Below are 26,352 nucleotides of genomic sequence, written 5' to 3' on the forward strand. Positions count from 1 at the left end.
ATATCTTATTTTGTTCTTGCTTTTCCCTCCCTTAAATCATTTTGCTTTTTAGATTATTTTTATTAGATTCTACCTTTGGATAACTATAACAAAAAGCAGTCTTTTATATTTTATGCAGGCCTGCTTGAAAACATGTAACAGACTTCAGGGAGCAAGGGAAGTTTGGTGTGATCCCAGAGCTCTTTAGTCCTTTGTTGGCTCGGGAAATACAAACTAGATGCAGATATAGTGTGATAAAGTTATTAGTTGCCCAAAATCTCTGCCAGGGAAAGTTTGACCATAGAGCAAATCTGGTACCTTAAAAAAAATTAATTGCTCAAACATTCACTAATAAGGTAGATCATATACATTTCTCATGCAATTAAAGAGCAGAATTTTACCATAACTAAAAATATACTGTAGATGAACATCATAATTAACATTTTTGTGATGTTTTATGTTCCATGACTTCCCTTTCTGGTAGGAGGAGGAGGGTCAGCTATTGTCTCCATTTCTTGGATGAAAAAATAAGGGCTCAACAAAATTAAGCAAGTTACCTTAGAAGTAGCAGAACCGAGGCTCGTGTGCTGCCCTCCACATTCATACTCTCTGATCTTTCTACCAAGCCAGGGTGTGTCTGTGTAATGTTTAAATGCTGGGTCTTTGAGACACAAAATGAAGGAAAATTGCTGTGGTTATTTAACTGCCTTTTACCGTTAGAGACAATAATACAAAGTTCAGCTACCTCCTTTACAAAACATAATACTTGCACTAATACTTACTTCTATTCTGTCATCATTCTCAAAGCCCTTAGCAACACCCTGGTTTCTTAACTTCTGGGCCAGATATCAAAGACATAGCAAATTGGCTAACAGCATAGACATTGGAGACTATTGGAGGCAACTACAAGCTCCAGTCTTGGCTCCTACTGTTTGCAGTTTGTGCAGCCTGGTTAGTCACACGCACTCACAGAAGAATTGCTCCATAAATTTCAACTGTTATTTTCAGCAAAGAGTTGGATGAGGCATTAAGCAGTGACTCAAAACATGAAAGCAAGCTGCTTTGGGAAGTTTTTGTTCTGCTAAAATTAGCTGAACTTTGCAATCCAAGAACTTACTGGTTCGTTGTGCCTTGTGTTGTGCCATGTGTGCCCTAAATTACTCAATATACTGAAAAACCTGAATGGAGTAAGATGTGGGATGAATGTCAGTGTTCTCTACAAGATCTTCAGTGGGAATTATGGTGCACATGCCTTGCTGCTTTTTCTCCCTCTCTGTCCTCTCCATTGAAAATTTCAGTTGTCCACTGAAACTTTTGGGGTTAGAACTCTTCATAAAGCAAGTGACTCTCAGTTCATTCTTTATCTTGCGTGCGTATAGTTTTCTGGTATTTTTGGACAGCTGATATGCCTACGTTACAAATTGACATCACCATTATCGCCCTCTAGAATGTCCTGATTCATTCATGCTTGCATGCGTTTGTGCCTTCAGAAACATTTGTTGAGGATTTCCTATAAGACAGGCCATGTGTTAAATGCTGGAAATAAATTATGCATAAGACACAGTTCTTTCCTCACAGAAATTAACAATCTAGCGAGGGGAGGAGGTGGCAGTGAGGGGGAGAGCCAGGGGATGCTATGTATACAACCACCTTAAACAGGCCTGAAAGGTTCACTGTTTCTAGAAACAAAATGTTATCCGAGCACAGGAGAGAAAGGAATTCTTTTGTGCATGAAGGTGTCTTAAATGACTTGATGGAAGAAATGGCATTTAAACTAGGTCTCAAAAGTTGAAATACAAAGTGTTGTTTGGTGGAAATAAAGGGAAGTGTTTTCCAGGCAGAGGAAATACCATGAGAAGAGTCAAAGAAGTGTCACTGGTCATGCCATAGTTGTGAAGCTATATAAGGAAAACATAGACCACTTTACAGGTAAGTAGCTAGAGAGGAAAATGGAGATTAGGAGCCAATTTGTGAAAGCAATATAGCTGGTGCAAGCAAACACAGCTGTGAAGGAGCTCAAGATGCACATTGCCCTTGAAGCAGTACAGCATTTCAGATGGACTACGAGTTGGTGGGAGAAATTATCTCTCACACATACACATACACACACACACACACTCACAGACACACACACACACAGTCAAAGTCATTATGTAATTAATCATACAAAGTTGTATCAAAAGCAAAATGGTAGCCCAGGGCAGAGGCAGATAACTGTGTCTGTCCCTCCATGAGTCTTCCCTGGGCATCTAGAGTCCTTCATCTATCTGGGTGGTGATGGGGAGCCACAGGTGTCCACCCTTTGTCCAGTATGTTTTATAAGCCTAATTCTTGCAACGCCACTGGCCCTTTGTAGTCAGTGTGTACGTCCTCTCTCGAAGGAACTCATACTCCTGCCCATGCACTCTGGACTCTACTGGCTCTAGCAGCAGGCTCAGCACCAGTCAGCTTTCCTCCTCAAATATGAGAAAGCAAGTCAGTCCAGGTCCCCAAGCAGTATCTGTACCTTCAGCTTTCCAAAATTCTAGAAAGCCGGATTCCTGTAAAAGGAAATTTTATATGTATATGGCACCAAACTCTAGCATCCAGGCAGGAGATTTTTTAGCCTTTCACTTATAAGAAAAATAACTAAAGATAAAGGTACAAGTTCCTGATTGTGATTGAATTATAAAATAAATAACCTTTTCTCTTCTACCTCTACCTGGGTAAACTTAAGTTTTCAGTTTCCCCAAGAAGGCTCCCCACTCCCTTCCCAAGTCAGTTAATACCACTGCTAGTCCACCCTTATAATTACCCACATCCCTCTAAATGTTAATTATCCACTTATGTCTTTCTTCCCAATAAGACCATAGCCTCCTTGAGAAAGTTCCTATTGAATTCCTAGTACCTAGCCCAATTCTTGGAAGTCAGGGACATTTTAACAAATTGTTGAGTGAATGCATGAACCAGTGTATAAGGCTGGTCCCAGTCAGCAGTCCTGGGGCTCCCTGCACTGTATAGAGTCCCACGCTGAGGAACAGCCAGTGTTTCAGTGCACTTCAGGAGTCGGGTTCTGGATGGCTCGTAAGGAAGAGGGCAGTCAGGAGTAGAAAAGGGAGCCGAAATATGAAATAAGAAAAATATATCAATGTCATTGAGAACCTAGGTAGGTCTAGAATAGCAAGTTTTGGGGGATTTTTTTTTTTTTTTTTTTTTTTTTGGTGCAGGGAGGAGCCTCTTAAGTATGGTTGACTTTGAATTATTTCCCAACAGGTTTTGGGGGAGTTTCAAACCAGAATTAATTTTATTTTTGAAAAGTACAATGTTTTTATACCCAAATATTTTTCATACTACTACACTTGCAATAAGAGTCTTTGTTGAGAATCACGGGGCTTGTCTTTTCCTTATAATTTTTTTGTTCAAAGTCAGGTTTATTAAGGTATAATTTACATACAATATAACTCACCTTTTACAGTGTGCATTTCTGTGAGTTTTGACATATGTATAGACATCTTAATGCAGTTTATCCACCACTACTAACATATAGAACTTTAGCTCCCAAAATTCTCTTGTGCCCCTTATAGTCACCCCCTTTCCCTACCCCAGCCTCTGAAGCCACTTAGTTGGTTTCTGTTCCCACAGTTTTTGCTTTTACAGGGTGCTGTATAAATGGAATCAGTCAGTCAGTAGCCTTTTGAATTTTGCCCCTTTCACTTAACTTGATCCACTTAAAATTACTCATGCTGTTGCACACATGAGTGCTATTGCTGAGTAGTGTTCCCTTGTGTGGATGTGCCACAGGTGGTTGATTCATTGTCAGTTGATGGACTTTGGGTTTTCTCTACTTTGGGGCTATTATGAACAATGCAGTGAATGTACAGGTCTTTGTATATGTTTTCATGTTTGTTTTCATTTCTCTTGGGTAGGAAACTAGGAGCAGGATTGCTAGGATGCCATCCTGATGAATTTAGTTTTTATTTTGTATATTCTTGGGATCTATGGGTGTATTTTAAGCAATGTGGTGACATGGGTAGATTGTGTTTCAGAGACATCCTCAGAACAGTGTAGAGCATGGGGACAGACTGGAGGCAGGGAGACTGGTTGGGAAATTGGTGCTTTGCAATGTACCTGTGGCAGAAATTGCTGTTGTCTTCACTGTCTTCAGTGGAACCAGCATAGGATGTAAAATAGTATGAAGATGCTGTGTCGGTTTTTGTTGATGATTAACATCTCCCATGTACCATAGTATGAAACTTCCTCTACAAACTAAGTAGAAATGAAAAGGAGTCAACATTAATTTTTATACAATCTGAATATGCATCATTAGTGCTTTTCTCTTGCCTTCTTTTATTTTCCCTCTTTTCCATTTTATTTACTCTTAATATTTCAACCATGGCATGTCAAGGGAAGTGAGGCTTTGCAAAGCAAGTGGTCCCCTTTCTTTCCTTCTTTGTGTTTTGGAAAAGGGTAAAACACTTGTAATGGCAGTGATTTTTAAAAAAATGACTTTTAATGTTGTATGGAATAGACAGCTTCCTCCTAACCATTTTGGAAAATCCAAGTGCAGCAAAGTTAATAATCCTTTCCAGTACCTTATAGGTCTACTTTGAAACACCATTAACATGATTTAAATCAACTGAAATTTAGAAGTGCAGGATTTCTGAGTTCAAGGAGACCTTAAGAGAACCAGCCTGAGTCAACCATTTGTAGATGAGAAAACTGAGGCCAGAGAGCTTGAGAGAGGTCACGAGGATCCCCTCACCAGCCAGAACGAGGACTCATTTCTACAGCCCGACCCTGTGCCTCCCCAGAACACGGAGGAAGGAAGAAGAGATGTGTCTGTGTTTTTACAAGTGGGAAAATTGCCTCAGGCTTTATATACTTTTAAAAATAAAAATAGTCATGATAGAATAAAATTTGAATTTCAAAGCAAGGAGCAATAGTTAGAAACTATTAAATATGAAGATATATGAAAAGATGGGACAAAGTAATTTCTTGGTAACAGGTGCTATGAGAGTTTTAATATTTTAAAAATGGCTATTTTTGTGCCATTAAAATATTATGACACTAAGATACTTACAATATTGCTCATTAGCAAGCATATTGTTTTACTGTTGACTTTTTGGACGTCCAAAACTGCCATTATTTTTTTTTTCTTATAAATAAATCTCATGGTAACTTTATATCACAGGAGACACATTGAGGAAAACCAACTATGCCCACAGTAAAACCCGCTACGCAGGGGCACACCTGACTTTCCTGCAGGTCCCCTGTCATTCTGTTGAAAGACATTTCCAGAAAAGCAAAATGGGCAATTGGAGACATAAATCTGTGCTGAAATGACAATACACAAACTCCCACCACTATAAATCCACATCTTAGTCAAGTGTCGATTGATTTTCCATATCAGCATATATAGTAACATATGATGACATACAGTTGAAAAAGCCCATTATTCACTATGTTTTCAGTCTCTGCTTTAGACACTTAGATTTTCAACAATAGAGGGACTGAGATTCATGGAAAAGAGAAGAGTGGAATAAACAAAATAGAAGATCATAGCTGTTTTTTTACAAATGCGTAAGTGATGAAATAAAAGGTGATCAGAGTGTGAGCTTTATTACTGATGAGAGCTGAACTGAAAGATGGAGCTTAGAGAATCAGGAATAACAGATTTCTTAATATTGAACCCCAGAACTGGACACACCTGCCCACTCCCTGCGGCATGGGACAGGCCTCGTTCTCCCACGAGGGCACCTCTCGCTGTGGGTGTGATCAGGTTGGCTCCAGGAGGCAGGAAGCTTTGGGGAGGCAGCGAAGAGGTGAGACCCAGCTACACAAGCGTGTTCCTTCCTGCACCTCAGCAGATGGATAAATCACATCACCTCCCCTGCGGGGAGAAGCAGGAGACTAAGGTTTTTAGGAAAAAAGAGGTTTCCCTCTTCTTGGAAACCAAGAAGTAAATGTTTCCTTCCTCTCATGTGGGAAAGAGGGGGGGATTTCAGTGGTCTCATCTGTGAAGTTGAATTCCCCCCGTTCAGGAGGCTGAAAGGATAAATGGCAATGTAGGTATAGTGCCAGGCATGGGGACTGGCGTAGAGTGCGTGCTAAAAAGACAATAGCGATTCTGTTCAGTCTTCCTCTGGGTGATTCCACATGTTCCTCCTTTGGCCTTATTTTACTTCCATTCCCTAGCCCAGGTTCTGATTTGGACACCTGGGTGCCAGGGCACCATTCTGTGAAATAGGGTAAATACGAGAAAGAATGGATGTGCGAGGAATTGCAAATTCTATGTCTGATCTCCAAGTTTAAGGCATCTGTGTCAATAAAGACTTGGATTTATGATTTTTGTAATGCAAGAGAAAATGGACTAGTTATTTATAACTCAGTTTAAGAATGAAGTAGTTCAGGTCCTGCGTTGGGGGGCGGTGACGACTGACCCTTGAAGAATGTAACATCCAAGGATCGGCAGAGTGAAGGAGCCACAGAGGAGATGAAGAGAAAGTGAAGAGGCGGAGAGTGAGGAGGAAAACTAGGAGCGAGGGTAACACAACAGTCAAGGAAAGGATCATTTTAGGAAGGAGGAGGAAGGAGTCAGCTGTGGCAGAGGCTGCAGAGGAGTCAGGTAAAATAGGAAGAAAAAGGAGCTGGTAGACTTGCAGAGAAGGCCGTAGATGGGATTAGCTCTCAGGTACTGGGCACGTACCCTATGCCAGGCGCTGTGCTAATGCGTCACACGCAACATCAGTTTAATTGTCAGAATCACTCCCCCCACTTTATAGAGGAGGAAAGTGAGATTCAGAAGAGTTCAGTCCCAGCTCAGCTTAGGTCACAGAGCTCGGGCGTGACAGAGCTGGACGTGACTCCGATTCCTGCCGTCCCACACTGCACCATGGAGCCCTCCGTCTTCTGGGAGACTCGCTCCTGCCCCCGCGGTGGGTGAGGAAGCCGAGCTGGGCGAGGAGGGGCGGTGGTGAGGAGGCTGCGCTGCGAGGGGAGGGCGGAGAGGACAGCAAGCAGTAGGCAGGCTGAGCTGTGTCTTGGTTGGTTGGTTTGCTAGGAGATGGCAGGGACTTCAGAATTATTAAATGCTGATGGGAGCTCAGGAGGGAGCCGGAGAGTGAGGAGACTTTCAGAAGACAGAGTATGGTGGTGCTGGGGCTTGTGGATGTGGTGGGAGGCTGACCTGAGGAAGAAGAGCACTTCTTCCTTTGTGCCAGGATAGAGCAGATGCTCTTATGTTTGTAGATTTAGTATCAGGAAATTGAGGATGTTCTCCTGTTGTTCTCATTTTTCTCTGTCCCTCCCACTTCACCCCACTCCCCACCACCAGTCCCCTTCTCTAGCTGGAACATTCTGCTCACCCTTCAAGCTTCCGTCCTTGTCACTCTGAGCTCCCACATCCACCCACTCCACAGGCATTGGCCGTGTGCACCAGCGGGACCGGCCCTCTCACCTGCGGGGCGTGACCTCCTTCCAGAAGGAGGGCTCCTCCCATTCACTGGGTGCCAGGGTCGCGCACAGAGCCAGCGTGAATGTGTTCAGTCTGCGTTTGGGACATGGTGCCACCCTGCAGGAGTTTATGGTTTGGAAAAGGACTAAGATAAGCGCACAAAGGATTGTAGTAAGTCACATGGGGGAAGGACCACAAAAGAGAGATGTACAGGATGCTGTGGAATTAAAGAGACAGAGAAAGGGTGAGTGGAGAGAAGAGTGTGAGTGATTTCAGGAGCAACTTTATAAGTAAGGAGTGTGGTTTGGAGCCTGTTGAAGGTTGGACATATTTTTGACTGACAAAGATAAGGAACAGGCCATTTTATTTACATAAGGTAACATAAGGCAAAAAGCTTACTTGGAGAACACGGGACAGTCTAGTTTGGCTGAAGTATGGAATGTAGCTGGAGTGGTCTGTCCATGATAAACCAGAAAGGTCTCGAATGCTAAACTAAGAAATTCTGCTTTTCTTGATGCCCTTGAGAGGAGCTTTTCACTTTCATCTTTATCTATATCAGAAAAGTTTGTGAACATATTCAAAAATGATGTCAAGTAGTCTTTTGGCTTTCAGTTAAGAAATTGATCATGGTAGTTTAGAAGTCACACATTTTCATTCCAGAAACTAGCTAGCGTTGCTGGGAGTTTCAGAATAACAATATCCACCCATCCTTGCAAGAAAACCTTTGAGCTTCCTTGTCTTCCTTGGTAGTTACTGACTTTGTCCAACTGTCCAGGGGACAAAAGAGAAGGTGGGCCTGCCCTGTGCTTTCTCCTGCAGCCGTATGTTGCAGACCAATACCAAGTTTCTCACAACTTGTAAATCACTGTGCTTAATAACTGTTTCTAGACAAGAAAAAATAAAAATAAAAACCTCTTTTTTTCTTTCAGTTAAGAAAAAGAAGCCTAAACTTTTAAACAAATTTGATAAGACTATTAAAGCTGAACTTGATGCTGCAGAGAAACTCCGTAAAAGGGTAGGTCGATATTTTTGTTTTGCACAGAAATGTGCAATGGTTCTGTTGTTAAATAAACTCAGGCATTGCTCTTGGTTCGTTAAAAAGTAATGAATGTAAAAGAAACAACTTTTGAATAGAGTAGATTTTTTCCTCCAGGCACACCAGCATTCCACGTGAAATGAGCCAAAAGGAAAAGAACTGCAGCCAAAGAGCGATAGAACCTTCCTTTGGGCCAGCTGGCGTGGGTGGCGGCACCTCCAGCACAGGCTAGTTGTAGTGCCTTTGGGCAAATCACTTGGCTGTTCTGAGCCACGGTTTTTTTATTTAAAAGTTTGAGAATGATAGATACTCTTTCTATCTCCTACCTGGTTTTAGTAAAGCTCAAATGAGATTTTTAAAACATCAACACTGTCATGTCCCATACAAGTGGAGGTTCTTAATTGTTGGCAATTAAGAAATGGCATCTCAATGCCAAAAGAAATACAGGGTCAGAACAATACTCTTAAGGTGGTGACTGGTAGATGAAATGACATTCTTCTTACTTAGGATTAACCTTATCTACCCTCAATTTTCAGGGTGAATAATTTCTATTTGTGCTTTATTGGTTAATTTAAAATATTTGTATTTCTTTCCGGATATTACAGTTTTTTAAAACACTGGATTGAATCTAGATTGAAGTTATTTGTTCCTTACCTTGGTCATATTCAGGTTATTATTCCTATTATCAGGCCCTAGAATATTTATTATAAGGTATTTAATCATGTTTTCAATTAATCATCTACTTGTTTTTGGTAGAAATTTCTTTCTACTCTATACTTGAATGTAAACTCTGTATAATGCTTATTAGTTTTCCTATAATAAACTTTTTCATCAGTAGACATTGGCTGCAACAAAAGGGACAAAGGAATTGTAAGTAAATAAAACAACAGTAAAAATGCTAAAGTCAGGAACTCAGGTGGGACAAGAATGTGCTTCCCACGTGTTCATTGCAAATGTACCAACAGGTGTAAAGGCTTCTGTTAAACCAGCATTAAAAGAGGCTCAAGGCGAAGGTTTGTCTTACCCCATTCACCAGCTGATAAAAACAAAGTCACTCCAAACAAAACTGTGGCAAAGTGCCACAAAATTCAGTGTCCCTAAATGTAGCCACATGCAATGATTTATAAGTTTACCCTGTTTAACTTTATGAAGTGAAGCCATCTACTATGTGTAGTGAATTTGTATTTGTCAATGGAAATGAAGTGAGAATCTTCTTTTTCTATCGCCTCATTTGGTAGCCTCCACTTTCTCCATACTAAATGCCATACACAAAAACGTGGGATGCCTTTTGCACAGGTGCCTTTCAGGTTAAAGAACAAATAACAGCTTTAAAGGAGGATCTTTATGTCGTTATAATGAATGGTACAGAAGGGCGCAGTTATCAAGGGGTAAGTAAGTCAGTGGGACATAAAGTGTTGGAACTGTCCATGACGTATTCTCCAGTCCTGTCTCTCTGGAGGAATTATGGTGTTTTCCTCAAAGAGCACCCTGAATCTGTAACGGAGTAAGTAAAGGAGGAAGAAGTGGCCACACACACATGCAATTCTTGCTTCTGAAATGACAGGGAGCCATATTATTGACTGAATCATGAGCGTAATTAAGTCTTTTAGGGTTGTTTTTATAGCTAGCATTTTCAACAGATGTGGCGTAGTGCCCTGAAGTAGCTAAGGCCTGAGCTAAGGCGTGCCCCGGACACGGCCAGTCCAGCCTCAGCTCACATCTCAGGTTCAAGGTTTACACTACGTTAAAGTACATATAGATCAGAACATATTTTAATCATCCATTAAAAAATAATATTTATTGTTTAAAACTTCTCTTTACCCCAGAAAAAGAATTCAAAATGATATATTAAAATATATTTGTTTATTAATATCTGTTGGAATTATTCATTATTGTATATATTATAAATGAAAAAAAAAGAAGACAAAACGTAATAAAACACATGAAATGCCACAGGCTCTAAACCATGCTAGGAGTGAAGTCAACTGCGCTTCCTTGGTGGTAGAATAGAAAAACAGAATCGGACTGTAAGATGAGTATCGTTCATCAGAGCAGCTGTTCCGCACCGAGCCCAGAGAGAAACATTGTGCTGCAGATCTTCATGAAGGGTGCGCGGATGGAGTGTACAACTTCCTCTCTAACGTCGCACCAGTGGACTATACGATGTATCTGCTGGCGCGTGTCTTATCCTTCAGCACAGCTCATTGGCCACATGCCCACATGATGAGGCCCGAGTCCGTGTCCGTGTCTCTCCAGTGAACTCTCTTGGTCCTGGGACTAAATGTAAGCTGTTTAGGAACAGGTCATTTTCAGGCAATTCTTCACAAACATCACATCTTGCAATTGAGTTTTTTAATAAGAACTGCATAGTAGTGTTAGGAGCTGTATAAGAACCCAGGAAAGGGAAATTCTTTCAGACTGCAAGCAAACACATTTACTTTGCCAGCCAGCCAAGGTGAGAGCAGGACTGATGGCCCCTTAGGAAAGCCACACGGCCTCTGTCTTGAAGGGCTCCAAAGGGTGCCTGGGGCAAAGTCGAAATATTCCATTATGCTTTCAACCTTTATAGTGTCAAGCAGGAACAATGTGCTTTATCAAATTTGTTATAAACATTGTTATTTCTACATTTTAAGTCTGATAATGATATATGTAGCACAATGATCATAAGGGTAGCTTTGACATTTGCAATTTAAGTTGCATAGAGTATGTAGTAGGCTGAAAATGGCCCTGCCAAAGATATGTATGTGCTAATCCCTGGAACGTGTAAATGTTATGTTCTTTGGGAAAAGGATCTTTGCAGATGAGATTAAGTTAAGAATCTTGAGATAGAGAGATTATCCTGGATTATGCAGTTGGGCCTTCAATGTAATCATGTTTCCTTGTAAGAAAGGGGCAAAGAGAAATTGGATACAGATCGATTAGAAGGCAATACAAAGACAAGTGAAGATTGGAGTGATACATCCACACATCAAGAAATGCTGGCCCAAGACAAGGCACAGATATTCCCCCTGGAGCCTCTGGAGAGAGCATAGCTGCCAACATCTTGATTTCAGCCCAGAGAAACTAATTCTAGACATCTGTCCTGCAGAACTGCGAGAGAACACAGTTCTTTGTTTAAAGCCACCAAGTTCATGGTCATTTGTGCCAGTAGCCACAGGAAATGAATGCAGATTTTGGTACTGGGCACGGGAGTGCTGCTGTAACAAATACCTGGAAATGTGGAAGTGGCTTTGGAGTTGGGTCAGGGATAGAGGCTGGAAGAATTTTGAGGTGCATGATAGAAAAAGCCTGGATTGCCTGAAACAGACTGTTGGTAGAAACATGGATGTTAAAGGTGCTTCTGGTGAGTGTTCAGAGGGAGGTGAGAAGCTCGGTAGGTAAAGAAAGCTTCTGTCACCTCAGAGAATGTACAAGTGATCATGAATAGGAGCGTGGAAATATGGACATTAAAGGTACTACTCGGCCATAAAAGGGAATGAAATAATGTCATTTGCAGCAACTTGGATGGAACTGGATACCATTATCCTAAGTGAAGTATCTCAGGAATGGAAAACCAAGCACCATATGTTCTCACTAATAAGTGGGAGCTAAATGATGGGTACACATGGCACAAAGAGGTGTAAATGTCGTTGGAAACCAAGGAGGGGGGAGAGTGGGAGGGAAGGTGTGGGGTAAAAACTTACCTATTGGGTACAGTGAACACTATTCTGGTGACGGGCACCCCAAAAGCCCTGACTTAAACATCATACAAGGTATCCATGTAACAAAAGCATTTGTACCCCCTTAATATTTTAAAATTTTAAAAAAGAAGAAAGAAAGAAAAATAAAATATGTCCAGGGGAAAAAAAGGTACTTCTGGCAAGGGCGTGGAAGGAGATGAGAAACATATTATTGAAAACTAGAGGAAAGGTGGCCCTTGTTACATAGCGGCAGAAAACTTATGAGTTGTGTCTTATGCTTACACGGAAGGCAGAATTTACAAGCAATAAACTTGAATATTTGGTTAAGGAGATTTTCACGCAAAGTGTTGAAGGTGTGGCCTGGTTTCTTTTTGCTGCTTATAGTAAAATACGAGAGGAAAGAGATAAATTGAAGAAAGACCTGTTAAGGTAAAAAGAACCAGACTTTGATAATTTGGGAGCTTCTCAGTCTATCCAGATTGCGGAAGATGCTAAAATTAGGAAATTCACTGCTAGCAACACATACTTTGGAGAGAGGTCCAAGGGTAGGGCTGGACGTCTTTTTCCTGAAGACATTAGGCATTTTCTCTCAAATCCATTAAGACATTTCGGCAGAAGTCAGGAACAGAGATGAGATTATACAGAAAGGGTCCGTGGAGGAGACTCTTGTCTAATGGTGTGAATCCCTGTGACCACACAAGGGACCCACAGGTTTTTAAGGATATTATGTCAGCAGAGGCACTGCCAGCTTGGACTGGAAGAGATGGGGGACAAAGTGAAAAAGGCTGACACACTCCCCATACAGGCTGATAAAACTAATCAGCTGCAAACCTGTGCTACCTTTTCAGTAAAAAAGAAGGATAACTCCAAGAGCAGAGCATTTACCCAGAGGCCAGACCAAGGATCCAGGGGCAGAGCCTCAGGCCATAGGGGATTATTCCCAGACCTTGAAACCTAATGGAGTTTCTCTGGCTCCATTGTGAAATTGCTTAGAACCAGAGACATTTCTTCCTTCCACTTTCTCCCTTTGGCAATAGGAATGCCCATAACTGTTGTCCTATGCTTATCCCATCATTGTGTTTTAGAAGCGGGTAACTTGATTTCTAGCTTCATAGGTCCATAGATGGAGAAGAATTTTGCTTCAGGATGGATCATAAGCATAATGTCAACCATACATGATTTAGATAATTTTGATGACTAGATTTGGGACTTTGCAGCTGATGAAATTTAGATGAGATTTTAGACTTGAGTTGATGCTATAGCGATTTGAGACTTTTGGGAATGTTGGGTTGAGATGAATGTACTTTTCATTTGAGACAGACACAAATCTCTGAGGGCCAAAAGGCACACTCTGGTAGGCTGAAAAATGGCATCCCCAAGATATCCACACCCTAATCTCTGGAACCTATATATCCCTTATTTGGAAAGAAGGTCATTGCATATGTGATTAAGTTAAGGATCTTGCAAAAGAGAGATTTTTCTGGATTATTTGGGTGGGCCCTGAATGTGTCCTAATAAAAGAGGCAGATAGAGATTTGATATAGACAGAAGAGAAGGCACACACAGAGGAGAAGGTGATGTGAAGATGGAAACAGAGATTGGAGTGACACAGCCACAGGCCAAGGAATGCTGCAGCCACCAGAGCTGGCAGAGGCAAGGAACAGATTGTTTGGAAGAAGTGCCAGAGGAGGCCAAGCGCAGTGGCTCACACCTGTAGTCCCAGCACTTTCAGAGGCTGGAGAATCACTTGAGCCCACAAGTTCAGGGCTGCAGTAAGCTATGATCACACCACTGCACTCCAGCTTGGGCAACAAAGCAAGATCCTATCTCTTTAAAAAAAAAAAAAGAAAGAAAAGAAACTCCAGAGGAAATGCAGCGGTGCTGACCGTGCAACTGATTTTGGACTTCTATTCTCCAGAATCGTGAGAAAATTAATTTCTGTTGCTTTAAACCACCAATTTTGTGGTCATTTCTTACAGTGGCCACAGGAAACAAATATAGGGTTTTTATAAGAAAATCATACAGGGGAAAAAAACATTTATTGTGATTTCTTCAGCACCCCTTAAATTAATTAACAGGAAAAAAAAGAGGTTTTTAAAATTAATATTGTGAGAAGGACAGTGTAATTTAAATAGTCATGCAATTATTTATGACAATAAATATATCTTAGGAAATGTGTTCCTGGCTTGATTTATCCCTACATCTAAGTTCTCGTTCTGTTTCCATTACGCTGCTTTTCTGTCAGGTGAGAGACTTATTTGTGAGGGGCCCTGTTACTTGTGCCCGCACACGCTCCCCACAGGGCACAATAATAATCGCTGACGTCGTTCAATACTTTGTTCCCGGCGGTGTCCCTAAGCACTTTATGTACAACCACCTCGTGAGGCAGTCAGGTACTACTGTCATCCCCATTGTACAGGTGAGGCACCATAGGTAACTTGCCATAAGTCACGCACCTTGTAAGTGGTGGAGCCCAGATTCAAACCAGTCTCAGAACCGCCACAGTAAACATGTATTTGCCACCGAGCCCCAGCATCACTTATAGGCACTTGAGAGGGAATAGAGAACCTCCCTCTCTCATGATATCTACCTAAAGGAATGAATTTAAGGAGGAACTTTAACATGGATCTTGCCTGACTCCTCAATATTCAGTCAAGTCTTTCAGAAGTAGGTGTGAATAATATTCAGGTAGTACTTTACAGTTTGCTTTGCACCGCCATATTTGTGAAGGAAATTTTGTTGTGTAGAAACTCAGCTCAGTGAAGGTCAAAACATATCAGTGACAGTGAGCTTACATTTACATGTGGAGTGAATGGATTCACCAATTTATAGAAAGCTGAAGTATCTGGGAAGCTTCAGCTTGAACAATCTGTCTCTGTCCCATGGTTCCCAATATCCTTGCTCTAAGCAGGTCATCCACTGGAAACCAGGAGACATTTGTTTCCGCTGTGGCATGACACTGCATGGAGTGAGGTGAACAAAGCACCTCTCCCCGACACCAGACCTATCTGCTGCACACCCTCAGTTTCTCTACTTGCAGTAGTGGTCAGAGACCTTCCGAAGGCACTTAGACCATCTTCTTAAGGGCCCATGTGAGCCTTGGGATGGGTCACGTGACACAGAGGCAGTGATGCGCGCTAGTTAACCAAATGAGCAGAGTCAGCCCCGACATTCAGTGGGTGACGGTACCATGGCCAAGTGGCCCTCACATCCTGCATGTTTATTCCCCACCCGTTTTATACAAGCTTCAGAGCTGTGATGAGACATCTCATTGCCTCTCAAAGACCCAAGACATTCTAGCTGCCAGTGGTATCGCCACCCCCCCGCCCCCCACCGCTTAAAACCTAAATATCTTCTTTGAGGATGCAGGTAGGAACTGTATATATATGGAAGGAAAATGCAATTTCTTTAACAAAGACAGATATTACATCATTTATCAGATGTCTTTTTAATCACTTGGTGAATATTAAATAGCCATATTGAATAACCTTAATTCATTTGAATTTATTTATTTATGTAGTTGCATCTTCTTAACAGGGAAAAATTGAGGAAGCAGTGAATGCATTTAAAGAACTAGTACGCAAATACCCTCAGAGTCCACGAGCAAGATATGGAATGGCCCAGGTATTCTAAAACCCTTCTACTTAGAAATAGTCGTGTGTTCTATTGTAATTGGATTTCCCACTGTTTACATTTTCTGCTTTTCCCTTCTAATTTCTATATAGAATCAGTTTCTCATGTATATGCATAAACCCAGGCAAGAAGTACTATTTAAATAAGACAATTAATTATCACTGTTGCATGCTGCTGAGTTTAGTAACATTTTTTCTCTCCCCCTCCATGTGAATTCTCTCTGGTTTTGAAAAGAAAATAAAAGGGTAACGCTTTTGTCATTGATTCCCCATCACCCAGGTCTCATTCCATTTAAACCCGCCACACAGTTTTCACTTGAGGCTCTGTGGAGCTTTCAGACTCTCAGTTTTATAACCAAAGGTTGCAAGTTTGCTTAGGAAAGACTTTCTTAAAATATAAAGTAGAATGCACTCTGAGTTCTCCATAGTTTCTTTCAACTGACTCATTTCTCACCAGCTAACTTATTCCCATCTCCCACCATCTCCTTTCATATCCAGCTCTCTCCAATTTCCAACGTCTTTCATGAAGCTTGTCCACGTTCACCTGTAACTGCATAAACCCAGCTTGTGCCAGGTTCTGTTTTAGGCCCTGGGAGTATCTGTTTTATATTCTTTTATGAGATGATCAGTCAGGTGCAGCCACAGGAGGAGAAAAGGTGAGGCTTAGGGAAAAGCAGAATTTATTATACTCACAAGTGCAAGAGACAGGAAGCCCCGTGTGCCACTCGGGCCAGAGCCTCTATTGAGGTTTCCATGGGAAAGGCAGGGTTGGGCAACAGTTTAGGATTGGCTGGTTTGCATAATTTGGGCAGGCTTTGGGCCACAAGGGTAGCACCTACTTGCCTGGTACCTGGCCCTGGGGTGATCAAAGCAGAGGAATATTGTCTCCTGGGCCATTTAGGCCAGATGGAGGAGGTGTGGCTTTGGATTGCTTAGTTTGCATATCAGAGGCTCGCTCCTGGCTGAGAGCTTGCTGTCTCTGAGAACTGGCTAGCTCCAAAGGACAGTCTTCCCCCAGCCAGACTGGGTTTTTGAGATGTCAAAACATAACAGACAGAAAAGTTTAAAATATTTACAATGCAATATAATGAACATTCTAGAGGTCCCTGTCCTTGTGGATCTTGTATTCTAGTGGAAGATGTCTTTTAAATTACTCAAAAATATTTAGTGAGAGCCTCATAAGTGCCAGGCCCTGTTCTAAGCACTAGAGATACAGCCATCAACAGAACGTATTTTAAAGGCCCCTGCCCTTGTGGAGTTTCCATCGTAAAGGGAAAGACAGTGTATAAGTACTGTGTATCTGCTTGCTAGCGATAAGTGCTAAGGAGAACAGAAATATAGCAAGTTACGACCGACCATTGGACACATGAAGGGGTTGGCATAGTGGACAGGGTGGCAGGAAACGTGTCATCAAAGAGGCGGCATTTGTTCAAAGCCCTGAAAGTCTCTATAAAATAAAAATATACTTAAAGAATATTATAACTCTTAGGATTTTTTGGGCTGCAGGTAATGTGATGGAAAGGGATGTGGCAGACGGCACTTTGGATAAGGTCAGAAAAGAGCTCTCTGGGGAGACAGCACATGGCAGAGACGTGAGGAGATTGTGGAAGGAGCTGTCCAGGCAGAGGGAACAACACGGCAAAGGCTATGATTCGGGGAAACATCCTTGGCACAATGCACCCGAGGACAAAAAGAAGGGCATTGGGGGTGGGGTGACCACAGTGGACAAGAGAGGCTGGGGCCTTACAGATTTTATTCTATATGTGCTGGAAAGCCACTGGGGGGGGGGTTATGCATGGACAGGACGGTCTGCTTATTTTTTATAAAGATTGCTTTGGTTGCTGGGTAGAGAATAGGTTCTGGGGGCAAAAGTAGATGCAGGAAGAATAGGAGTCTGCAGCAAGTATGTGCAAAAGATGCTGGTGGCTCGGACTTGGTGGTAGCCACGGAGGTGGGGGAAGTGGGCAGGTGGTAGAGCTGAAAAGACTTGAACATGGATTAGATGTGTCAGAGAGCGAGGATTCAAGGCTGACTCCTGGGTTTTGGGTTTGGGCAGCTGAGGAGAGGATAGTGCCAGTTACTGACCAGGAAGCACAACAAGTTTGGAGAGATGCAGAAATCGGGAGTTTGCTATTGGTCTTAGGAAGTGTGTGATGCCTGTTAGATGTGCCAGTGGCTGCGTCAGGCAGACTGTTGGATTCATGAAGCCTGGAACTCAGGGAAAAGCCAGGGCTGGACATACATACAATTATGCCAGGCAGTAAAGCTCCTGCAGCCCTGCCTGGAGGGATGAGATTGTCGGCCTTGTTGGGAAACTCTAGATTCAGAACTACAGAAATTTTCCAGGCGGAGGAGAAGTTGACAACATCCCTTTGGAGAGGATCCATGCGGGCACTAACGTGACACACACAGGAACTAACACATCTGCAAATAAAACAAGTGCACTTTGCTCTGAACTAAAGGTGGTGACCACTTGAGATCCAGATGCTTAATGTCTTCCTAGCTCCCTATTAAAAATTAATGAATTTTTATTAATTAAATTTTAATTTAGTCTTTGAAAAATTAATGCAAGTAAGTTCCATTTGTCCATGGTACAGATCAAATTTAGTAGATAGCACCTATAATGATTTTTGTAAGTTAATTTGGTCAGTAGTCCTCTAAAATTGCTAAATTATATTGCTATTAAATAAGAGAATATGTTTTTTACCAAAAGATAATGCCTATTCAAATAAGTGATGTATTTTGTCACCCATATTAAGGCATTTGATTAAGGAAAGCATATTAACTAGAGAGAAAAATGGTTTATGTAAATGCTAATTTAATTGTGGCACAAATGTTTTATGCTTGAAAATTTTTCTTTATATGTAATATTAATTGTGAGTACCAAGATCTAAATAAATGCAGTGCTCCTGAAACACGGTGATTCCTGTATTTATAGTTGGCCCTCCATGTCCTTGGGTTCTGCATCCATGGATTCAACCAAACACAGATGGAAAATATTTGGGGAAAAAATCAATAACAAATAACCACACAACAATAAAAAAATAACAATATAAAGTAACAGCTATTTACTTTATATTGTAGAATTTACATTGTATTAGGTATTATAAGTAATTTAGAGATGATTTAAAGTATTAATATATGGGAGGATGTGCCTAGGCTGTGTGCAAATATTGTGCCATTTTTTGTCAAGGACCTGAGCAGCTTTGGACATTGGTATCTGAGGGGAGCAGTGGTGGTGGTCTTAGAACCAGTCTCCCATGGATCCTGAAGGATGATTATGTATCCTGTGGATTTTATAGGAAGGAATAAATTATTACTTTTTTATTCTTTGTTAGCAGATTAAGCAATTACTTTGGAATATCCCAACAAATTTACTTTGGAATATCCCAAGAAATTAAAAAAACTTAGCGACATTAAGTCAAGTATAAACTACAGTATCTATCATTTCTAAAGTAGCACCAGTATTGTCTTAATCATTACAGCACTGTGAAAATCAATTTTGATCAAATTCCCTGAATGTCAGACACAAAATCTTGAATTATAGACTCAATTCACTTCATTATCTTTCCCAAACCATTAATGCCTTTGAGGCAGAAAATGACACATCTCCTAGAAAGATTGGATGGGCGAATTAGTTAGAGTCAACAAAAGGCTTTGCGATGTTAACGTCCTGTAACAAATGTTCAGTTTCAGCTCAGTTCCTTTTATCTACAGATGCTAAACTGATAAAAATCAATCTGTACAATTTTGATTTTCAGTGCAAGTTCCTGTCAGTTTCATTCAAGAGACTTTAAAGAATTATGTGCCATTTTAGTAATGATATTTTTCCAATTCTGGAAGTTGTAAAATGTTTATAACTTCATTAAAACGAAGGACCCTGGGGTGCAGGGAGGGGACAGGGCACACAGATTGCATCATCTTTCTCTTTTCGGACTGAATTTAGTTAAAGATATTTATTCCTATCTCTGTAAAGAAGGATTATCTTAGCAGGCATTTGTCCTTCCACTAATCCTGCAGAGAACTCCAGTTCCAGGATCTATTTGGGTGCTTTGTAGGCTCAAAATGAAGAAGGTGAACTACAGACTGTCTCTGACTTATGATGGTTCAATACGATTTTTCCACTTTATGGTGATGTGAAAGCAATATGCATTCAGTAGAAACTAGAGTTCAGTACAGTATTCAATAAATTACATGACATATTCAACACTTTGTTATAAAATAGGCTCTGTGTTAGACGATTTTGCCCAAATCTAGCTAATGTAAATGTTCTGGGCACATTTAAAGGAGGCGAGGCTAAGCTGAGATGTTCAGTAGGTTGGGTCTATTAAATGCATTTTAAACTTGTAATATTTTCAACCTATGATCAGTTTATCAGGAAGTAACCCCATCATAAGTTGAGGATCATCTGTAGGTGGTCTCAAAAGGACTCTTGGCTCTAGGACTCTATGTTTCTGTGAAGTTATTTTTATCGACATTCATGTTCTGGGGAGTTAACACACCATAACCAAACTCACAAGAAGCTGATGGCTAAACAGAAAAGCCTGTGTATGAATATATGATGCAAGGCCATCCTGGCATCATGATCAATACGGGTCATTGACACTGGACTTTCTTTCCTCGTAGATAAGTCTATTCTGGAGACCATTTACAGACTTGAAAAGGTAGTTGAATGGTCTGAAGCATATTTCCATTAAAGAAGAATGAATTGCCCTTTTCTAATCTAGAGATTGTTGTCCTACTAATTGTCCTTTCTCATGAATCTGTCCACTTCTATTGGCACTGCTTCGATTCTAGACTTCATCACCTTGGGAAATTTGTCCCAATCACTATGCCTTATTTCATTGATGTGTTACTTTCTGAAGAAATTCCCACAAATGTCTTATTTTATCACTTTGTGCTGATTCTTACTAGTTTTTTTTTATTGGGAGGGGGAAGGAGGGATCACTCTCTTACCGTGTCCCACATTGTGGAGTGATGCCGTGTTTTAGTTCTGCAGACATCTCTGTGATGACTATAATGCACACTTTATTTTTAAAAGGTAAACATGTTAAATAGATAAACATGTTTAACTATTCTGAGAAAGAATTTTTATATGCTACTTTTAGCATCAAACTGGTATCATTTTTCCTCAAATGGTAATCTTCAAATTGTGGTCCGCTAGATCTGATGAGATGGGGATGATCATTTTACACACTCTCCTCTCTCTTCCCACCACCAGTATTTCACTCCCTGTTCTCAGTTTCCAGCTAAGAATTTTGGTTCTTACTTGATAAGAAAATAGAAGTATCAGAGAATTCCCACATGGCCCCACTGCTGTGCCGACCACCAGCCCACACCTGTGCCGTGTGCCCTGCTAGCACGGACGGACTGGTCTGGTGCCCATGCCCCTCTCACCTGTTGAAGGACGTCATTCTAATTTGTGTGTCCCCTTCTGCATCATCAGATTTCCCCTCTCTGCTGGCTCTTTTGCAGCTATTGGAAACATGCTGTACCATTTCCCATCCTCATAGAACTCTCTCTCTCGTGTCTCCACATTCCCCTCCCGTCTACGTGCCGGCCCCTTTCTCAGCCCCCTTTACGGTGAAAGTCCTTGAGAGAGTTGTCTCCACCTCCTTCCCTCCCGTGTTCTCGGGAACCTGCCTGCTCCAGTGCGGGCCCCCACAAGCCCATGGAAATGCTCCTTCAGGGCTTCCGAGGCTCCGTCCGGTGGGATCCAGCCTCAGTGCTCATCTCGCCAAACCTGACAGCCAGTTGTAACACACCCGAGCTCTGCCTTTTGTTCACTTGGCCTGCAGAGCACCACATTTTTGTTGTTATTTTTGTCTCACCTCACTCATTCTCCGTCCTTTTTGCTGGCCTTTCCCTGTGGCCCTGACCTCTAATGACCTAGAAACATTAGCCTTCCCTAGGGGTTCAGTTCTCAGACCTCTCCTTTCATCGGTCCATGCTCACAGTTGCTTCTAGCTTCCAAGCTTTACAAACCATCTCTCCTTGGTGGTCCCCAGGTGTCTGCCTCTGACCTCTCGGCTGAACTCCAGGCTCACACATGCACTTGCCTGGTCAGTGTCTCCCTTTGGGGTTTAATATGTCGAAACTGAACAGATTCCACACTCCCCCAAACCCACGTCTGCCCTGTCTTCTCATTCCCAGGGAATTACAGTTTATCTCATAATCACTCAAGCCAAAAACACTGATGCCATTCCTAGATCTACTCTCTCTTTCTCTCATACCCTACATTCAGACCATCTGCAAATCTGTTGGCTCTGACCTTCAAAATGTGTCTATACTCCAGTCACTTCTTACCACCTCCATCACTACTACCTTGGTCCAAGCCACATCGTCCCACGTCTGGATTTCTGCAGGAGCGTCGGCCTGGGCTCTCTGCTGCTCCCCCAAACCCTCAGTCTGTTCCCCATACTGCTGCTGCCAGGATCCCATCAACACATGTGTCAGAGCATGTCTTTCCATCTCACTGCATGTGGTAGGACTGGCCATAGTGCATCAGGCCTGCATCGCTGTGTGGCCCCGTCAGTCCTCCCCTGCCTCCCCTCCACGGCACTGGCCTCTCCTCAATTCCTCACTCCCAGCTCCGAGCCCTGGTGCTCGCTGCTTTCTCTGCCTGAAACACTCTTCCCCCAGACGTGCTCCCAGCTTGCTCCCTCCCTTTTCTCAGGCCCTGATTCTTCTGATTAAACTAGCAGCTTCCTTACCACCCCCCACCCCCAGCACTCACTCCTAAGCCTGCTTTGTTTTTATCCACAGCACTCATGGCCATTAGACACATGATAATCTTATTTGTGAATCATCTTTTCTTCCTTTCCAAAATGAAAGCAAAAAATGTCTGTTTTGTTCAATTTGCCACACTCGTAGAACAGTGCCTCGCTCCCAGGAAATAGTTGTTGAGTGGATGAATGAATGAACACATGAATAAATTAATGAAAGAGCAGGAACTTGGACTGTAGTCCTACCTATATAATTCTAACAGGATATATTACTCTTGCTTTTATGACCTTTCTTATCTGTAGTTTAGTAGCAAACTTTTCTTCATATTATTAAGAGTGTGTTATTTTGCTTTCTTTTGGTTTTTTTTTAAATCTGTTAACAAAAAGAAAAGGTTAAGCTGTCTTAAATTTCTTTTAAAGCATGTCAAAAAGTTAACTTTTTATGACTATTTTTGCTTAATTATGAATGTAGCAAGTCATAGCACATTTATCCAGTCTGGGGGCTTCCTCTAGTGTGAAGACGATTTGGCTGAGAAGAGAAGGAGCAACGAGCTGCTGCGCAGGGCCATCGAGACCTACCAAGAGGTGGCCAGCCTGCCCGACGTCCCCACCGACCTGCTGAAGCTGAGTTTGAAGCGGCGCTCAGACAGACAGCAATTTCTAGGTAAGATGCAGTAGGAGTTATTTCAGTGCCAAATCACCTGCTTTTATCTTGAACCTGCAGGCCCTGTAGACTCTTAGAAGAGTTATGTTACATGAGAGGAAACTGGAGTTCTATAAATAATTTCAACTAATTTATCTGACTGTGGTTTAAACTGACCATCTCTAAAACTGAAATAGCAATGCGAATCTTATTACAGGCATGCCTTGGAGATGTTGCAGGTTTGGTTCCAGAACACTGTGATGAAGCAAATATCACAATGAAGCAAGTCACGTAAATTTTTTGGTCTCCCAGTGCACATAAAATTTATGTTTACATTCAACTGTATTCTGTTAAATGGGCAATAGCATTATAATGAAAAAATAAACAATCTACACACCTTAATTGAAAAATATTTTACTGCTAAAAAATGCTGACAATCGTCTGAGCCTTCAGTGAGCTAGTCTATTTGCTGGTGGAGGGTCTTGGCTTGAAGTTGGTGGCTGCTGGCTGGTCAGGGTGGTGGTTGCTGAAGGCTGGGGTGGCTGTGGCGATTTCTTAAAGTGAGACAACAACGAAGTTTGCCTTACAGATTGACTCTTCTTTTCACGAAAGATTGCTCTGTAGCATGTGACGCTGTTTGACAGCATTTTACCCACAGTAGAACTTCTCAAAATTGAAATCAATCCTCTCAAGCCCTGCCACTATTATAACAACTAAGTTTATGTAATATTCTAGATCCTTTGTGTTCATTTCAACAATGTTCATAGCATCTTCACCAGGAGTAGATTCCATCTCAAGAAACCACTTTCTTTGCTCACCTATAAAAAGCAACTCCTCTTCCAGTCAAGTCTGATCATGAGGTTATAGCAATTCGGTTATATCTTCAGGCTAAATGCCTAATTCTAGTTCTCTTGCTATTTCTACTACATCTGCAGTTACTTCCTCCCCTGATGTCTTGAACCCACCCAATGTCATCCATGAAGGTTGGAGTCAACTTCTTCCAAACTCCTGTTAATATAGATTTCTTGATCTACTCCCATGATTTATGAATATTCTTAATGGCATCTAGAATGGTGAATTCTTTGCAGAAGGTTTTTAATTTACTTTTCCCAGAACCATCAGAGGAATCACGATCTCTGGCAGCTATAACTTTACAAAATGTATTTCTTAACTGTTTGATCTGTGGGCTGCAGAATGGATGTTGTATTAGTAGGGATGAAAATAGCATTCATCTTTGTGGATCTCCCTCAGAGCTCTTGGGTGACCAGGTACATTGCCAATGAGCAATAGTATTTAAAAAGGAATCTTTTTTTCTGAGCAGTAGCTCTCAACAGTGGGCTTAAAATATTCAATTAACCATGCTATAAACAGATATGCCAGGCTTTGTTGTTCCATTTCTAGAGCACAGGCAGGGTAGATTTAACATAATTCTTAAGGGTCTTAGTATTTTTTGAATGGTAAATGAGCATTGGCTTCAACCTAAAATCATCAGCTACAATAGCCCATAACAAGTGAGTCAGCCTGTGCTTTGAGACTTTAAAGCCAAGCATTGACTTCTCTCTAGCCATGAAAGTCCTGGGTGGCATCTTCTTCCAATAGAAGGCTGTTTTGTCTGCATTGAAAATCTGTCATTTAGCGTAGCCACCTTCACCAATGATCTTACTTAGATCTTCTGCATAACTTGCTACAGCTTCTCCATCAGCACTTGCTGCTTCACCTTGCACTTAAGCCTCATAAACCACCCTATGCTAGCTTCCACCTTTTCTTTTGCAGCTTCCTCACCTCTCTCAGCCTTCATGTAATTAAGGAGAGTTAGGATCTTGCTCTGAATTAGGCTTTGGCTTACGGGAATGTTGTGGCTGGTTTGTTCTTCCATTAAGACCACTAAAACTTTCTCCATGTCAGCAATAAGGCTGTTTTGCTTTCTTATTCTTTGTGTGTTCACTGGAGTAGCACTTTTCGTTTCCTTCAAGAACTTTTTCTTTGCATTCACATCTTGACTAAATGTTCGGCACAAGAGACCTAGCTTTTGTCCTGTCTAGGATTTCAATATGCCTTCCTTACTAAGCTTAATTATTTCTAACTTTTAACTTAAAATGAGAGACATGTGATTCTTCCTTTCAGTGAACACTTAGAGGCCATTGTTAGGATTAATTGGCCTAATTTCAATATTGTGTCTCAGAGAATAAGGAGGCCCGAGGAGTGGGAGAGAGACAGGGGCATGGTTGGTCGATGGAGCAGTCAGAACACACACAAAATTTATCAATTAAATTTGTCATCTTATATGGATGTGGCTTGTGGTGTCCAAAAATATTTAAATTGTAACATCAAAGACCACAGGTCACCAATGAAAGACATGATAATAATGAAAAAGTTTGAAATATTGCAAGAATTACCAAAATGTGACACAGAGACACAAAGTGAGCACACGCTGTTGGAAAAATGGTGCCAACAGACTTGCTCATCACCGGGTTGCCATAAACCTTCAATTTGTGAGAAACATAATATCTGCAAAGTACAATAAAGCAAAATGTAATAAAACAAGGTATACCCATAATTACAAAGGTGCAGAAAGTATTTTTATGCCTTCCCCTTCCCCCTCTCTTCCCATTTTAAAGGTGAGGTGAATAAAATGCTGAAAGCTTGAATAATTTGCCTAAGGAACCATAGCTAATAATAGATCTGGAATCAGAAACTCCTCCAGTGCTGCTAATTCTTTTCTCTCTTAACTAAACAAACTCATTCATGGAGGTTAAAATTTTGCATGGAAAATTTTTTAGAGAGGAATGTTAGGAGTTCCAGGAACTCTAAAAATGTTATTTGTTTTTTTGTTGTTTTTTTTTTTTTTAGTTTACTGGAGTTCTATTTTATTTTTATTTTTCTCTTTTAACCTTTTTCTGCCTTTTCATCTCTCCTTTCATTTTTGCTGTGTAAAAATGTTATTTGTAAAATTCAACCCTATACCTAGGAAAATGCTAAGAAAACATTTTAATCATAACGTAGATTTGCAAGTGCCTGGAAAAGAGTACCATACAGCATCCTTTAGACTGACCCAGGTCCCCAGTTCTGAAGACGGGTGAGACTAGCAGTGAGCCAACGTCATTTAACCGGGCTGTGATTCTCTCCCCTCAACATCTCATGGGTAAACCGGGAGGGAAGGAGCTAAGCGAGGAGTCACCGCCTCACTGCTGAGGTGGGTGCTCGGCTGGCTGGATAGTTGCATGG

The 26,352-nt window shown here is 41.4% G+C and overlaps 1 protein-coding gene across 11 annotated transcripts in view; it reads left to right on the top strand.

Annotated features, from left to right (window-relative positions):
* ASPH (aspartate beta-hydroxylase) overlaps positions 1 to 26,352 on the top strand; it is a 221,055-nt gene that overhangs the window by 127,563 nt on the left and 67,140 nt on the right. For all 11 annotated transcript variants that reach the window (XM_069465561.1, XM_069465562.1, XM_069465563.1 and 8 more), the window contains 3 exons: positions 8,341 to 8,426; positions 15,665 to 15,751; positions 22,998 to 23,148. In XM_069465561.1, the coding sequence (XP_069321662.1) occupies positions 8,341 to 8,426; positions 15,665 to 15,751; positions 22,998 to 23,148 (324 nt within the window). The remainder of the gene's footprint in view (positions 1 to 8,340; positions 8,427 to 15,664; positions 15,752 to 22,997; positions 23,149 to 26,352) is intronic.

This window comes from Eulemur rufifrons, chromosome 3 (assembly GCF_041146395.1).
Source record: "Eulemur rufifrons isolate Redbay chromosome 3, OSU_ERuf_1, whole genome shotgun sequence".
Classification (NCBI taxonomy): domain Eukaryota; kingdom Metazoa; phylum Chordata; class Mammalia; order Primates; family Lemuridae; genus Eulemur; species Eulemur rufifrons.